Raw genomic sequence first — 17,087 nt, forward strand, 5'->3', positions numbered from 1 at the left:
GTATATACTGTTCATTAACCCTTCAATTCCTGTAGTGCCTAACATCTCATGCTAGCAAAGACTTCTCTAACTATGTTTGGAAAAGGCAAATGAGGTAAGAGTGGTTATCTCATGCCTGCAAAGTGAGAGAAGGCGCTTTCTTGCAACTTCCAAAAATCTCTAGGTAGACAACAAGATGACAGGGAAAAGATGCTGTGTACAAGAAAATATTTCAAGTTCTGAGTTTACAAAAGCCTCTCAGAATAGCCAAGTCATTAAGGATCCAGCAGATTACATTTTCCACCCCTCAAACCTATCTGCAATGATTAGTGCTGGAGAAGAGGTGAGAAGCTTTACCTGAAGAGTGCTGAGTGTCTCATCAAAAGAAACAGGAGTAATTGTACAAATAATAACTGTTTTAGCATTTCCTCCAAGGGAGTTCTGCAGAATTCGTGTCAGCTTGCTGTCTCTGTAATTTATGAAGCTAATAAAAAAGAGGCAACAACAGAAAAAAATTTCAGATTTCTGCAGAAACACAGTAAATATATTTTTCTAGAGGTAACAGGTTATTTGAAACAGTTACCTACATAAGATTATAAATAAAGGATTTTAATTTCTTGGTTTAGCAGTGCCTTATCTTATAGCAGGTATACAAACAGTTGCTTACCCAGAAGGGTCATCACAAAGTTTTTTGATAACTTGACTCAGAATGAACAAGCTTCGATTTATATTGCAGCCTTCTTTCAGTCGAACACCTAGGTACCACACATTTTATTATTTTAAATTTAAAACAATATTAAGATACATTTTCAACCTGTCAAGCTTTTGTGCTATGTTATGCTCAGAGGGACTGATTGTCCAAGAGTTAAACCTTAAGTGCCACAATGCACTATTGACCCATCAGCAGACAGTTCCAAATCCTTTATGATAGCCAAAATGCATTGAAATAAAACAGTAATCAAAAATAAACATTTAGAACCTTTACATGCTAAGCATTTGGGGCATAAGAACTACAATTTTGCTTCCTGCTTAAATTTTGCAAGTGCCCATATTTACACATACAACAAATCTCTCTTAGATAGAAGTTTTAGATTAGTCATTCTTTGTAAGAGAGACTATTATTTGTGTCCCTCTCAGATCACTTTTTTCTGATCAAGGCACTTTTGTGCAGCTTCATGCTGTCAATGTTAACAGATGAGCTTCCTCTGAACTAAAGACTGAGCCATCTATTCATTCTTCACCTTTACACACAGGTCCCTAAAAAGCTTCTTGCAATTTTGTTATTACAGGTGCATCTTCACTGAGTCATCTCCATTGCATTAGTTGAGTGCAGGACTATTGCACTAGAAAAGGCATACTACTACTTAATTGTTTGAACTTCACAGCATTTACAGTATTTTCCTGAGTAGATCCTGTCCTACCCAGGGGAAAAGGCCTTATTTATAAACAATAAATAACACAATAGCACATGGATCAAATAATTTCCCTTCTATCATTGCTTCTCATAAGGGTTAATTAACAGAAGTTGTTGTCAGTGGAGCCTCATTTAACACTCACCTTCAGATCCTGTTTGACTAGCTCTTTCACTGCCTGCCAGATCTACCAAGTTCTGCAAATTCATTAAATATTTCACAGGTTAGTTGCAATTTACTTTAAGTCCTCATAATTCTAAACCACTGCTAAGAATTTAATAAGCTAAAGTTAAGCTTCAAAAAAAAGAGCAAGAGGTCTGTCATTACTGGAATTAATGCATAGCTAGTACACACAACCAATACTTTCAAAGGTACATAAGGGCATGGAGTAAGTTTGTATGAACTCTATTATTCCACCCCAAATAGCATTTCAAACGCGCACTGCAACAAGCTCTACCCTTGGTCTCCAAAAGATAAACACAGTTTCTCAATACAGAAATGCTAATTACTAATTCCAGCTGTAGGAATCCTTCATGGGAAAGAGCCTAGGTGAGATTATCTAGTGTCCTCTCCTAAGCTGGCTGTATGTCTCTCCTTGCCTGTTATTGTGGCCATAAGGAAAAGAAATTAACTACCAGAGGAAAAGCCTCACGGTTCAAAGCCAACTAGAACATTATGGCATCCCATAATGATTTGCCTGAGCAAGTAGCCCTCACTTTAGTTGACTTTTGCTTCAGAAGAGTGAAATCCTGTACTAACTCCACCAAGCAGCAACAGACCACGAGGGCCAAAATCCCTCTCCCCTCACCCTTGTTAGTCGTGGTTACTTTGAAGTCAGTTGGAACTGAGGTGGAGCAGAGGGGGTGGTGTAGGAAGAGTGGATACTGGAAGTTATGGTAAGCACAAAAAGCAGGTAATTAGCTTGTTGAGATACTGCTTGAATGGTGTTTACATTCAGACCCCAGAGATTTTTCATGTGAAGCCAGAACACAAAGCTCTTTCCATAATGTGTGTGATTAAATTAATGCTATTTCCAATTCTGAGTAAGAGGGCTCATCAGATTTTAGCAGGCTCAAATAGTTTCACATTGTTTCCATTCCTGCAGTTGTTTCAGATAATTTTCTGAGAATCGAGAAAAGGCTGTAGAAAAGGCTTCTGAAATATTAACATTTCCCTGAAAAGGTCCAGTGGTATTTCCCCCAGTTTATGGTATTTCATATACCAGTAATCCACCAAAGAGATGCTAAGTGGGGTTACTTCTGAAACAAATTAATCTATTGGCCATTGCAGATGTAGGCTGTACACTATTTTAACAACAACTAAATCTGAGGATAAGGGAAGTCTTAAGGTTACCCATTTTACAAGTTATTTCACTGGATTTGTCAGTGGTAAGAAGCAATTGTAGGGAAGATATATTTAGTAAAATGCAAGAGCACTCTGACATAGTCCCTTATGCTCCTAGAAGGTCATAATGCTCCCCAATCCAGCATGAATAATTCTCATGTAGAACCCCCTCTGGTGGGAACATCTCTAGATAATGCCACAGGAGTCTCCCTCTATACTTAAGTAACATCTGTCAAAGTTAACAACAAAGAATTCTTGTAAGTCATTATGAAGTATCATAATTAAGTCTCAAACAAGCAGTAACAGTAAATTCTCTAATTAACCTGTACTCCAAGAAGGTATTAAATAGACATTTAAGGTATTAAACAGATATTTACCAAGTGGGAAACCATGACTGCTCCATCACAGTTTGCATTTGCAGGGTCACTTCGTTCTCTGCTTTCAATGATCTAGAAATGCAATGAAGAGCAATGACATTTTTGCTGCTTTGAAAACAATAAAACCACTCCCAGTAGTGAAACCATTTTTACCATTCTGAAGATGGTGTGAGAACGGCTGCTGTGTTCATTCATTTTTGTTTCTCCATAATGGCGATTTCCTATCAAAAAACAATATTAGAATATTTCTGCTTATAATTGGATAGACTGGAGATAAACAGACAAAAAGCACAATTTTAAAACTTTCTGAAAAGCTTTAGTTTATGAATATAAGCCCAAAGTGATACCCCATGGTTCTAAATATACCTGATTAACCAACACCTTTTCAAGCTATCAGCTGACATCATCTAAATACTTACTTTCTCCTTTTCTGATCCATTCCATAACTTGTGCTGGAGAAACCACCACTTCTTCAATCAGATCTTCTACGTATGTATTCCTCTACAGAATAAACACCGTAATAAATTTTACCAAACTCCAAAACCACACTTCAACACAAAGTTAACATTATCAGCAATTATTATGGTATTTATTCAGCAGCTGAATGTCTTTTTATTCCAAACACAAGGGATGGGTAAAGTTTAGACTTTGACCAAAATTGTGGCCTAAGGGCACAAGAATCAAACAACAGATTTAGAAAGTTTCCCGGAAAACAGAACTGCTGAGTGAAATATCCTTCTTGACATTTTCTCAAGGAATTTAAGAGTATACTTCTCAGTAACTCTCATGAGGACATAGTCATACAACTGGTAAATTTCCCTTCTTCCTATGTTCCAAAGTCATAATCATTTAAGGCAACCAAAAGAAAAACAAAACCCAACCCCCAAACCAACAATTTTCATTATTTTCTACAATATACTTAATATAAAGAAACTGAAGATGATGTTATTACAGATTTCTTTTTCTATAATGGTTATCTTACTGAATAGTTCTAGTCTCATGATTATTCTATGATCACAGTAGAAGAGTAGAAGAAAAGTGTATCTACTTGGTAGATGATATGAAGATGATATTAAAGCAACTCTGTATATTTGTCAGAAACTTGTAACACATGGAGCTTAAGGTCATGTTTATAGAAGTATTGTTAGCTAAACCATTCTTGCCGCTTTACTAAAAAAGTTAAATAAAATATACCATCCTGGAAAACTTGAGGGTTAAATCTACTTTTATAAAGCTTTATAAATATGAACTAGAAATAGCAAGCCCAAAATCACTTTTATTATTCTACTACATCAAGTGTCCTTCTGCTAATGCTGAAGATACAATTACACAGCTTGTCCCAGAAAAGTTTTTCACTGGATGCTTCTGAAGGTGTTTTTTCCCCTACATCTTTTACTCCAAGCAGATGCAACACTTATACATAACATCCACTTACATTAACATCTTCACGAATTCCCAGAGGCTTCTTTTTCCTATTATCGCAAAGCAAATCAGTAATTGTTTCATTGTAGATTTCCATGTAAGAAACCCTTAGCAGGAATTCTCTATCTGGAATCTAGTGTTGAAAGGGAAAAAAAAAGCAGATAAAAAACAGACTACCTGATGGACATCTTTTAATGCAAGTATTCTTTCATTGGAGATAAAGGTTTGGATATTGTTCCAGAGATTTCTTTTCCATCATTCTTTCTGTACATTAGCATCTACCAATACAGAATAATTTTTCTTCTATACCACCTCTTTCCAGCTGCATTAATGGTATACAACTTCTAAAAGGTTATAAAATTAAGATAACTTCCCTACAGAACCATGACAATAGTTACCCTACTTAAATGCCCTTTCCATAACCAATTTCCTCCTGCTTAGGCTCTTTCCTCTTTGTGTACCTTGTCTTCTCTCTTTGCTTGCTTGGATTTAGTTTGTGGCTGCTGCTTTTTCCTCTGCCTCCTTGGCAGAGAATGTTGGGGTGAGGAAAGACACAATGGACTCAAGGAAAATTTTCTTGCCTTTAGTTAATTCAGTAACCATTTCACTTCACTGGTAATAATTACCCAAAATCCTCAAGGCAGAAGCAAACACTCTGCAAATCATGTTTTGGGAATCACTGTTTTAATGTACACTTTCTCCTTACTTTTAATATTGAGCAATTTTAAATTCTTTTGTAAGCCTGAAGTAAGTAAATACTGTGTCATATTCTTCCCACTTAAAGTATTTATTTGTTAACTTTTTAGACTTTTAAAATAGCAGAATAAACACAAAGTTTCACATTATCTTATCTACTACATTAACAAGTGAGTACCTATTTTTATTTGTAATCAGTTTAACGTATTTGGAAGGTTAAGAATCCTCCTCAGTTTTGTTCTGATTTGATTTTAACTAATAGAGTCCCATTAGCTTTTTGTTTGAAATACTCATCATTGCCAGGCTAGCAAAGTAACTGCAACATATAGTCCAATGTAAATTAATTTCCTTCATAAGCCTCTTGATATTAAAAATAACTTTCATGTAACCATCACAAATATTAGTCCTTTCAGTCACTTCAATTTAATAGAATTGCTCACCTCACAAATAATTTTGAACACATGTTGAATTGCCTTAGGAATAATGCCCATGGAATCTTCATTCCCCATCATTGTGTAAGTCTTCCCTGAAGCAGTCTGTCCGTAAGCAAAAATTGTGCCTAGAGAGAGAGTAAAGTTTTACCAACAATCTCTGAAATACATTACAAAAAGGATTTAAACACAGTTTTAAAAGTTACCATTATAGCCTTGCACAGCTGACTGTATAATTGGAACAGCTACACCATCATACAACTGCTGAGTGTTGTCACTTGAGTGAAAGACACGATCTTAAAAAAAAAAAAAAAAAAAAGCATGAGAATCCACTCTATTGCAAGTCAAAACTAGCTGTCATTCTGTATTGCTGACTTAAAATACAGTAAATTTACATAATTATTTGTAAGTTAATTCAAATATAAATATCACTGTAACAGCACTAATGCTTTTTAAATTTTGTTTTAAAATAAATATTAAATACAAAATCAAGAAAAACATAATGCACAGATGATAGACACATTAAAAAAACCTAAGAATGATGATGAACATTGTAAAATAGTCATCTCATTTAATCCTAAAAAGTTTTGGCTAATTGTCCTGGGGTGACTTTATGATGCTTGTATCTGTGGGTAGCTAGTTTGAAAAGATGGTGCAGGAGGGAATCTTTCCCAATGACTTGCAGCAGTACTGATTACCAAGGAGTGGAAACATCTGTGTCAGTTTGGGGGATATAAAGGAGTGGGGTAGCTGGCCACCAGTTCCAGGCACTTGCACTTTGAGATTCAGAGGCTGCTGTTGTCAGAGAAGGAGTCTGCTGGCTCTGCTGCAGGAAGGTGAAGGACAGATATGGTGAGAAGATGCTGTGTGAGGGACAGTCAGGTTAGGTGGCCAGGAACGGGACAGCTTGGGGCTAGCCAGTCAAGAAGTATGAAAGAAGCCAGTGCAATGTGGAGCTTTTTTTTTTCAGAGTTACATGAGAGAGAGGTCTCTGAAAGAAGGCATGTAGAGTTTGCAAATAAAGCACTGGTGGGGATGCCACTTAAAGGGCTGGAGGTGATACTAGCTGTGTCTGTCTTGACATAATTACTGCAGTATCCCTAGTTGCCTGTTCTGTTTGTGTTGGCTATTGAGTTCTGCAGCTTTAAGATTCCTTCCAGGAGTGAAGGGGGAGAGAAGAGGTGCAGAGGTTGTTATCAGAGACTGCACTTGCTCCCCCGCGTTCTTCACACACTGTGTTGTCTGCAGAGGACAGCAGGAGAGAGCTCTCCTTTGCTCTTGGTTAGTTTCTGGCTAGCTGAGGCTGAAGTTTTTACTTCTTTTACTGAATCTGTATTTTGGGAAAAATACTTGTAGCGACTACATTAATATTAACAAGAAGAGTCAATGAGTAGGAAAAGATTTAAAGGGAGGCAGTTAGTTACGAGGATCCAACACCCACACTAATGACTTTTGGGATTGTGTTCTCCTATACCCTTCTCCCTAAATGCTCTGGACTAGCCCTCGTTTAGTCCATTTATAACTGGATTTCAGATCAAAAAAAAGTGTTCCAAAGCCCCTACGGCATGAACCAGAACAAAGAAAGCAACATCCCTCAGGAAGCTGACCTCAAAAGCACATCCCAGTCTGCCTAAGCCAGAAATCCTGTGTGCCCCAATGACACTCCTTCGGAATTACGAACCTGGGAAGGTCGGGGGACATTTCAAGAAGCTCAGGGCATTCACCACAGATGACACGTTTAAAAGTACAGCAGCAAATTTCCGCGTAAGCATCTAAATAAAGCAATTGCTTTCACATTCTTACCGTAACTAAATAATTTGGTACCATTCAAGTCGGAAACAGTATTATTCTCACTTCTCCAGTGCAGGGTCACTTTATCTCCTGAGGCATTTTCTCTAAAAGAAGAGACACTCTGTTACCTTTACCGGGCGAGGACTGCTTCCCAAAACGCGGGGCCCTTACCGCAGCCTCCTTTCCCCGGGCCCCTCGCTCCGGATCCCTCCGTCGCCTCCCCGCCCCAGCTGTGGGGGCACGGCGGCACCCAGGGGTGCGGAGGGAGCCTCCCTCTGCCCCAGCCCGGCGGCTCACCTGGCGATGAGGGGCCGCACACGCACGCACACCGTGACGGCGCCCTCGTCCGCCATGGCCGCCCGGGACAAGAGGAGCGGAACACGGACAAGGGACGGGACTGAGGAGAACCGGGCAGCGCCCTCCGTAACCGCCGCCGCAGTTTGAACTGCGCCCGCAGCCGCTCCCTATTGGCCCGCGAGGGACGCACGCCGTGCGTGGAGCGCACCACTCGCACAAGCTGGCGGGGAGGTGTGGGGGGGCAGCACGATCAGGAACACACAGCTGGGCAGCCCCTGACTCTCCCGCGGCACCTCTTCCCCCCCCGGCAGCGCCCAGATGGCACCGGTCCGAGAATCCAACGGTGTCCTCACAAGCACAACTGCAGGTCTTTTAAACACCCGCAGGGACGGCGACTGCACCGGTTCCCTGCGCAGCTGTTCTAAGGATGACAGCCCTTTCCATTTTTTTTTTTTTTTTAAATTAACTTTTTATTAATCTTTTTGAGGCTACTTCCTATTGTCATTTCGCTTGTAACTGGGTAGAAGAGGCTGACCTCCACCTAACTACACCCTCCTTTCAGGCAGTTATAGAGAGCGATAAAATCTTCCCTGAGCCTCCTTTTCTCCAGGCTAAACACCCCCAGCTCCCTCAGCAGCCCCTGACAGGACTTGTGCTCCAGACCCTTCCCCAGCCCCATCCCCTTCTCTGGATGCGCTCAAGCACCTCTGAGTCTCTTGCAGTGAGGGGCCCAGAATTGAGCACAGGATTGGAGGTGCAGCCCCCGAGTGCCAATCATGAGCAGTATCCCTGCTCAGCCTGTACTTCAATAAGCTGCCTACTGAATACAAATAGTACGCTTTTACACATAAAAGTGACACTGTCCTGGGATTTAGAAAAAAATTTATTTAAGTAAAATGTATATTTGTATTGAAGCAAGGGCTAGAAAAACAGTGTGAATATCTGGTGGATGGTAGTTCTTAGTTCAAAGCAGTATGATTTTAGGAAACAGATTGTTTGCTTAGTCAAACAAACAGAAAAAGCCTTCATGCCAGTGCAGATAAGTTTGAGGGGTGAGGAGAGGAAGACGGCTGCAAAGAAAAGCCTACAGAAATCAAAACAGAAGGCATGTTCCAAATGCATTTCTTTTGAGGTCAGCAAATAAATGACTACTTTATGAAAATGCTCTTCATGTTCAAACCTTTAAAACAATCTGTTTTCTTCCATATTTTAGTCATCCTCCCCTTCCTCATCTTCCTCTTCCTCAGCGTCAGCTAAGGCTTCTTCCTGTGCAGCCTTGAAAGCCATTTCCTCTTCCACAGTGGGGTCTACTGTCTCAGTGATTCCTGGCCCGCTGGGGAATTCTGCTTGTGCTGGCGGGGGCAGTTCAGGAGTATGGTTTTCTGGACTGTATTTGTGCCCCCAGCCAAAGTAGATGTTCTCAAATTTCCTGAGAAAGAGAAGTGAAAGATCACGCATTCATCCCCTAACAAAATATTAGCAGAGACACTGTCAGGAATTTTTACTCTGCTGCACAAGATATCACTGTGGTGCAGATATCCTATTGCAGAAGAATTTTAAACATGGCACATCTTTTTTTAACTACTCTAATGGTTATTAATACATCTTCTATTTAAAATGATGAAATGCACTGCACTGCACTTCAGTACAGTGTAGTGGAATGACTGTGTAGTGGAAATATACACAGAGGTAATAACCATGTGTAGTTATTACTACATTAGAACCACAGAATGTAGCTGGTTTTCTAAAAAAGTCCCAACACAAGAATATGTGTTTTAAATCAAGGACTGTCCACAAATACTAGCTTGACATTTACATTCATTAACTTAATGCCAGGCTTTCCAATGATTTTTTTTTTTCAGTCCTAAATATATATTTACTGTTGCTGTGCACATTTAAGCAGCCTTCTCATCAGTCTCTGGTATAGTTAGAATTCAGTCAATGAATTAATAATGAAGTAACTCTGCCTGCATTAAAGAGGCACCTGTGTGTAGCACAGTGTTGTAACCATGCCAGGTGGACTCTCACCTGCCAGATGCAAAGGCATAAGCTCCAGGCCATCGGTTAGACCGCAGGATTGCAACAGAATATTGTGGGATCAGGTCTGTAGAAGTCTGAGCTGTCCAAGCAGGGATGTCTTTCATGCCTGGAGACAGCCAAACACACACTGTCTATGAAAAATGGACTTGACAAACCTCTACAAAATGTTTAAGACTGAGCTACAAGACTTGCACAGAATTCAAGCAAGGTTTATACTAAGTCACACAACAGAAGAGCCGGAAGTCAGAAACACTAAGTGTAGGCACTGTTTTCAAACAGGTGTTTTGCATGTATGGGTAGGTAGCACAGGAAGGCTGATAGACCCCCTACAGAGAAAAATTTGGTAGCACTCACCCCTGATTCTTTTGTCAAGGAATTTTTATCACTTATGGATAAATTGTATAGCCATATTTCACCTTGATTAAAAAATGGAGTGTAGGAAAATAATCAAATACTGATGTAATCTAATATTCAGGCTCCCTTATTCTCATTATTTGCTGCAGTGATATGCTAAAAGATCTAAATTATTATACAAATAATGTATATCATTGGATGTGTGTACATATTAATTATTGTATTTACACATACTTTTTTTTCCCAAAAAGATCAGATAAAAACAGTTGAATGTATTTCATGTAGTGAGCTGTTTTGAACTTGCAATTACAAATAAAAGTTATTTTTTCCTTTTAATCTCAACAAGATGGTTACCTAGTAAACCTGATTATTTCAGTTTTAATGTCAATATTATTAACCATTTTGGTTTTTACTGCTTTTGTATAAGAGTGTAATATATTGCTCCAAGAAGTGTCAGAATTCTCTAACTTCAAATATTTACTGCTAAATGACAACATTCCTAGTGACTCTCTAGAAAAAACTTCACATTCATGAAGAATACCTTCATCTTCAGAGATCAGAGTAAGAAGGGGTGGTCCTCTTTCTTCCTGTTCCTCTTCTGTCTCCTCCTCTTCCTCCTCTTCATCTTCGTCATTTTCCTCGGATTTTTGAGAAGGATTAATCCAAACGCAGCGACCCTGTAATTGATGTGGAAAAGTAATAAATGCATTGTAACAATCATTGAAAGAATGCAAGTTAGAACTAGTTAAAACAATTGGCTCAGACACACACGCAGTTAAAGGATGAGGAGAAGAAAAATACGTATTCCATAACTGGTATATTGTTAACAGAATATTGTATTCTCTTGGCATAATGTTCCCCTTATTCCTCCCCTCATTCATTCCTGATTACTGTTCAAAAACAGCCCTATACCTCTGTCATCAGCTCTCTGTCATTTTGTATTCTTCAGTTCCTGGCTAGCTTGGTTTATATCCTTGCTAGTTTACCAGTTACTGGAAACTATCCCTTCTTTTTAAAATCTGCCTTGTTATTTGGCTATCAGAAGATCATAACAGAATGTTCTTAAGATTCTAATGCATATAAATTTTATTTTTTACAACTATTATTTTGCTGGTAGTAAGTTTAAACCTTATTTTCTAGCATTTGCTGTTATTTTACAGTAGCATTTTTGAATTGGTAGACTGGCCATCAAACCATCTAGGAATGAAAACCAAATTAGTAATACCTCTTTCAGGCACTAGTCTGATAGAACATGTTTTTAAGTTTCTTTCATTTGAATGTTTTACAGCAGAAAGTATAAAACAAAGAATTAACCAGAAGAAAACACCAAGTAAGTTCCATTTAGCATACTGCCATAAGCTATCTGCTTTTTAGCATCCTACCCAAAAAAAAAAAAAGAGAATTTTTAACATTTTTGTCAAATAAGGATCTCAAAGCAGAAAACCTAATACAAAAGATTGCAAGAAATTATTGTTATCTATTGGGGCCTAGCTCCATCCTGTTATCTGAAGACAGGTTTCAACCTCAAGAACACGGCACTGGAAAAAGTACTAAACTTAGGGGGTTCCTATAAATATGCATATGTATATATAAAAATAGATGGTATATTTAAATACGTGCAAGATATTTACATATTATATACCATATAAAATACATGTTTTATGTGTAAGATATTTTGGTATTATACACGATATATAATGTATTTTCTATATAAAAATCTTTCAGTGTAATACCATTTCTGGTGAATAGTTTGCATGTGCAGGTGAGGAGTGTCATTCACATTCTGTACCCCTATAAGCACTGCAGTGTGAGTGGTATCCAAGGTCCATGTGAGCTGTGCTGGCACACACCTGGTTTAGAATGCTCTTGACATGGTGTGCCCAAGTGGAGAGGGACTCCACCATTTCAGCCACAGGAGGAGGCTCAAACTCGGTGTTTTCTTCATATGTGTCTCCTCCTTCTTCTTCCTCTTCGTCCTCGTTTGCAAACTGGTAAAATCCAGTGGGAGAGACATGGGTTCCTGCTGAGATTCGAGCTATCTGTGCGCGCAGGTAATTGGCCTCATTTCCAGGGAAAGGAGGAAAGCTCACAATGGGAGCATCCAGCCGACCAGTGAAGAACTTCTTGATTTTCCTGGCACAGACAATCTGGGCTGGTGTCACTGGAGGCAGCTTCACCCAGGGATTGCCTGGCTCGTTACAGACAAAGTAGACATATTTATTAGTCCCAGTCCCATTTGCTTCTTTTGGGATCTCAGGTGGGGGTTTATAGGTGGACTTTGGTGGTTCAGCTTCTTTTTCTTTCTGCTCATCTTCTTCTTCAGCCTCATCCTCTTTCTCTCCTTCCCCAACAATCTCCTCTCCTTCCTCTGCTATTTCTTCATCCTCTTCCCCTTCCTGTAACTGTACTTCAGCTATAATATAATTCATTTCCAGACCCAAAATTTTTCCCCAGAAGCGACAGGTCTGGATTGGCTGAACATTAATTAGGTTTTTAAGGGCAAGGAATATATAATAGGATTCATCTTTGTTCAGGCCAATTCCAGCCTGTTCAAAATAAAAGGCTGTTTCCATCACATTTGGTAGAGAGGGCTGTCCCTAGGAAAGAAGATTCAGAGTTAGAGCTGAAGAATAGGATCATTATCTATTTTAAAAACTGAACATGTTATGTACTGAATATTATACTTCACTTTCCTGTAGTGCCACTCATCATCTCAAAGTGCTTTGCAGACATTCATTCACTACTTTTTTGACTATAGTTTAGAAAAATTAGAAGCCTTTTAGTTGTAAAGAAGAAAACACAGATGAACTGCAGCTCTTAGAACACAGGATTTCAAAATTCAAACTCCTAATTACTGCAAAATAAGGAAAGTCGGCATTCTTACACAAGATCTACAATGCATTCAGTGCTAGGACATGTCAGCTAAGAGGCCTTGATGCCTGCAAACAGTGACACTGTGTTGCCTTGTGTCATACATAATACAGATTTCATATATTTAGGCACCAGACCAATAACATTTCTCTGAGGCGAATGTTGCTTGGCATACAGCTCCCTGCAGTTTTTAAAATATTGACCCCTGCTCTTAACAAAGTCCATTGTAAGACTCCATTTGGCTTCAACAGAAGCAGAACTAAGCCAATAATTATGTATTTCCAGAGGTTCCACCACCCATCTCTCATTTAATAAGGGGCAAGTGATCATATAACAGAGTTATTAGAAGTTGGACATGACAGGGTAGGGAATTTGGAAAAATTAGTGCTAGTTTCATATGGAATTTCTTTGGATCTGACACGTTTCTTATATCAAAGCAAGACTGACAGGAGTATGAAAAATTCAGAATTCCTTTCTGAAACACCGTACATTTTTTCCATCTTCAGCATCCTATACTGATACATAACAGTCTGTGGAAAAGATGAAGGACTATCTCTTCTGTAGTTGGTATTTGTACTCTGCAATGGTAATTCATTTGAATATATACTGGTTAACTTCACATGAAAATCAACATCTTGTTGAATGATTTCCCTTGACTATTATAATTCTCATTTATATTCTTATATTTCTCATTATAAGAATTCTCATTTTTCCTTCGGTACAAATGGTTCTGTATATAAGCAACTGAATAATGAAAAATCCAGGTTTAAGAAGTGGCTTTTCAATCATTTTAGTTCTTCATTAGAACCATATTTTGTTTCAGTTGGAGAAGGACAGACTGGAACCACAACAGGAGCTGGAAGAACCCCAATTCTGCTATTTTACAGTAGCAGCTATGTACACTATTGTCTAACTGGTATCAAGAATTATGGTCACTTCAGGTAAAGAAACATCCCTTTTATATAAAGAAAATAAACTTTGGATGGATGCAATATTCTGTGCTGAACTGGCATATGGGAGATATTACAAACCTTAGTTCCTGTTTATCACCTCTGGAACATCCCTGATTATAAAGGCTCAGGATATTAGATTTACTACAGAAAAAAAATCTCAACTAATTAACCAGATGGGTTTTTTCCTTTGGAATTAGACATGGGACGAGCTCAGCTGTGAAGAGGGTACATGGTGTTGTGACTGCAATTATTTGTATGGTCAGGAGAGGCAGCACTACAGAAGAAACCACAACTTCCTCCCTTTCCCTTTCCATCATCCGCCCACTCCTTCCCTAGCATATTTGGTACCTGTTTCACTCTGATAATAACTCACCATCTCTTCTTCTAAGTCTTCTTCTTCTTCTTCTTCTCCACCTTCCTTGATGAACAAAGCTTTATACTTTACTGCAGCTTGAAATGTTGGAGGAATCAAATGTTCATCTCGAAGAGTGTCCATTTTTTTCCGAAACTGAGCCCACTTCACATCCTTGCTGATATCCTCAATTATGTCTACTGTATTTGTGGGCTGTTCATCCAGGATCTTTGTTAGTATATCAGCAAAATGATCATATCTGTCATATAAATGTAAATATTGTTGGCTTACTATACAAAAGTCAGAATATTATGCTTTTAGTAGAAAAAGGAAATGCTAAACATCTGGATCCTTGGAGAAGTCATTGGCATAGTTAGAAGAAAGAGGATCATGAAGCATTAAGGCAAATTAGTGTTAAAACTAGCCTAATTATACTTGAGAGCATTCCCACCTTCCATTTTTAATATATATCTCATCTATCTGTGAGCTGAATCTGAATTTAAACTTACTCTAAATCATATAAATTTCTTTTTGAACTCTATGAAAGTTCCATTAGGAATTTTGTTTCTCAAAGATGCTGGACACATGCAAGTATCACTAGTGATGAAATATTGCATGTATAACGTTATCCCATTCTATATGTACCTCCCTTTGTCCTTCTACCTTTCTCTCCATACTTCCTACCCTATTTGACTGTGATCCTTTTTCAGACTTACAAGTTCAGGCCAGATTTTGTGCTGGTCTTCAGTAAATAGGCTTTTGCATTCTTGATTGCCAGCATCCGGGTTTGTGGATCGGGAATCTCATCCTCATACGGGCTGTATCCGGGCTGGTCAAGACCATAACCCGGTTCGTGTGGCTGGTAGGGGCCATGCCCACGTTCATAGGCATCTTGTGGGTCGGCACTTTCTGGTTCCTCTGAGGGGTCTAATCCTGGTGGCTGATCCATGCTGGGCCTTGTCCCTGCGCGTCTCTGGCCGGTGTTTCCTTGTGCCACCTGCAGCAGGTCAGCGCCTTGCGCTGCTGCCCGTGAGGGGCCGAGGGGCTCGGCTGGGCTCTGTGACCGACACCGCGCTTGTCCTGCTGCACGGCTGTGGCCGACCCTTCCCCTTTGCTCCTGTGCTCGGTGGGGCTCCTAATGGGCTGAGAGATGCTTTTCCTCAGGCCTCCAGGCTGTTCGCCTTATCTCCAAGTATTCTCAGGGACCTGCTGCCGGCTCCGACGCCCGGGGCTGGTCAGCAGCGTGGCGGCTGTGCCCGGAGCACGGACGGGCTCGCTCCTGCCCTTCCCGCGGCCGGCCTGGGCGGGGGCTCGCTGGGGGCCCGGGGTACGGTACGGCTGTGCCCGGTCCGGGGCTCGCTGGGGGCCCGGGGTACGGTACGGCTGTGCCCGGTCCGGGGCTCGCTGGGAACGCGGGGTGCGGTACGACTGTGCCCGGTCCGGGGCTCGCTGGGGACGCGGGGTACGGTACGACTGTGCCCGGTCCGGGGCTCGCTGGGGGCCCGGGGTGCGGTACGGCTGTGCCCGGCCCGGGGCTCGCTGGGGACGCGGGGTGCGGTACGGCTGTGCCCGGTCCGGGGGCTCGCTGGGGGCCCAGGGTACGGTACGGCTGTGCCCGGTCCGGGGGCTCGCTGGGGACGCGGGATGCGGCCCGGCCCGGCCCGGTCCGGGGCTCGCTGGGAACGCGGGGTACGGTACGGCTGTGCCCGGCCCGGGGCTCGCTGGGGACGCGGGGTGCGGTACGGCTGTGCCCGGTCCGGGGCTCGCTGGGGGCCCGGGATGCGGTACGGCTGTGCCCGGTCCGGGGCTCGCTGGGGGCCCGGGGTGCGGCCCGGCCCGGCCCGGGGACAGCGCGCGGCCCCTCAGCAGCAACGGCGGCGGCGGGCGGGGCGTCACCGGGGGAACGCGGCCGCGGGCTGGGAGGGCAGCCCCAGTGACCCGCCCCAGCTGCCACTCCCCTCTCCGGGGGGGATTTAAAGTCCTGCTGTGTTACTTTCAGCGGGACCCACGCGGTGATGGTGCAATGGAGGTGATTGGTCTGTGCGGGGTCCTGAGCAACCTGCTCTAGTGAATGGTGTCCCTGCTCACGGCGTCAGGTGAGGAGTAGGTGATGTCTAATGTCCCTTCCAACCCAAACCAGTCCTGTAATGTGAAACCATTAAATGCTCTTAATACTTTCCCTTAAACATTTGTGGTATGAGCCATCTGCTGAGAGCAAAAGAGTGAGTCTTCAAAAGTTTAATCTTGTTTTAAAAGGTTGCTAATTTGCCTTCATTGTTTTCATGTGCATTTTAGTGGTGATATGTTGTTCATAAAGTACAAAGATTTTTCTTTTAAGAGGAGAAAAATACTGTAAAATTTGATATTTGCTTAAAAAGATCTTATTCAAGGATCCAAGGGCAAAAAATCCTAAGCAGGTATAAGCTGGAATGAAGGTGTTTGGATAGAAAGCAGTTTTGTCATGCAGCACAGTCAGTATTATTAGGAGAATTATTAAATCTGCTGAGTTGGAAGTGATCCATGAGGATCACTTAATCCAACTCTTGGCCTGCACAGGACACCCCAAGAATCAGACCATGTGTCCCCAGCATTGTCCAAATGCTTTGTGAGCTCAGATGGATTGGGTGTTGTGACCACTTCCCCAGGAAGCCTGTTCCAGTGTCCAACCACCCTCTGGGTGGAAAATCTTTTCTTGATATCTGACCTAAACTTCCCCTGACTCAGGCTTATGCTGTTTCCTTGAGTCCTGTTCACAGGCTGAGAAAGTG

At 41.3% G+C, this 17,087-nt stretch overlaps 2 protein-coding genes across 2 annotated transcripts in view; both read right to left on the reverse strand.

The window, feature by feature from the left end:
- CENPE (centromere protein E) overlaps nt 1-7,898 on the reverse strand; it is a 44,990-nt gene extending 37,092 nt beyond the window's left edge. The window contains exons 1-11 of the mRNA XM_056489386.1: nt 7,750-7,898; nt 7,465-7,556; nt 5,868-5,957; nt 5,671-5,789; nt 4,548-4,667; nt 3,532-3,613; nt 3,266-3,333; nt 3,113-3,184; nt 1,537-1,588; nt 647-734; nt 337-463 (exon numbers count right to left, since the gene is read on the reverse strand). Coding sequence (XP_056345361.1) covers nt 337-463; nt 647-734; nt 1,537-1,588; nt 3,113-3,184; nt 3,266-3,333; nt 3,532-3,613; nt 4,548-4,667; nt 5,671-5,789; nt 5,868-5,957; nt 7,465-7,556; nt 7,750-7,805 — 966 coding nt within the window. The 5' untranslated portion in view covers nt 7,806-7,898. The remainder of the gene's footprint in view (nt 1-336; nt 464-646; nt 735-1,536; nt 1,589-3,112; nt 3,185-3,265; nt 3,334-3,531; nt 3,614-4,547; nt 4,668-5,670; nt 5,790-5,867; nt 5,958-7,464; nt 7,557-7,749) is intronic.
- A 717-nt stretch (nt 7,899-8,615) lies between these two features.
- On the reverse strand, nt 8,616-15,481 carry LOC130252129 (radial spoke head protein 4 homolog A-like). Its single transcript, XM_056489378.1, has 6 exons — nt 15,036-15,481; nt 14,341-14,578; nt 11,994-12,740; nt 10,685-10,820; nt 9,778-9,895; nt 8,616-9,178 (listed from the first exon to the last, which is right to left on the reverse strand). Exons 1-6 carry the CDS (start codon nt 15,266-15,268, stop codon nt 8,959-8,961), a joined length of 1,692 nt encoding a protein of 563 aa, XP_056345353.1. The 5' UTR covers nt 15,269-15,481; the 3' UTR covers nt 8,616-8,958.
- Nucleotides 15,482-17,087: the final 1,606 nt, after the last annotated feature.

This window comes from Oenanthe melanoleuca, chromosome 4, assembly GCF_029582105.1.
Source record: "Oenanthe melanoleuca isolate GR-GAL-2019-014 chromosome 4, OMel1.0, whole genome shotgun sequence".
In the NCBI taxonomy this organism is placed as follows: Eukaryota; Metazoa; Chordata; class Aves; order Passeriformes; family Muscicapidae; genus Oenanthe; species Oenanthe melanoleuca.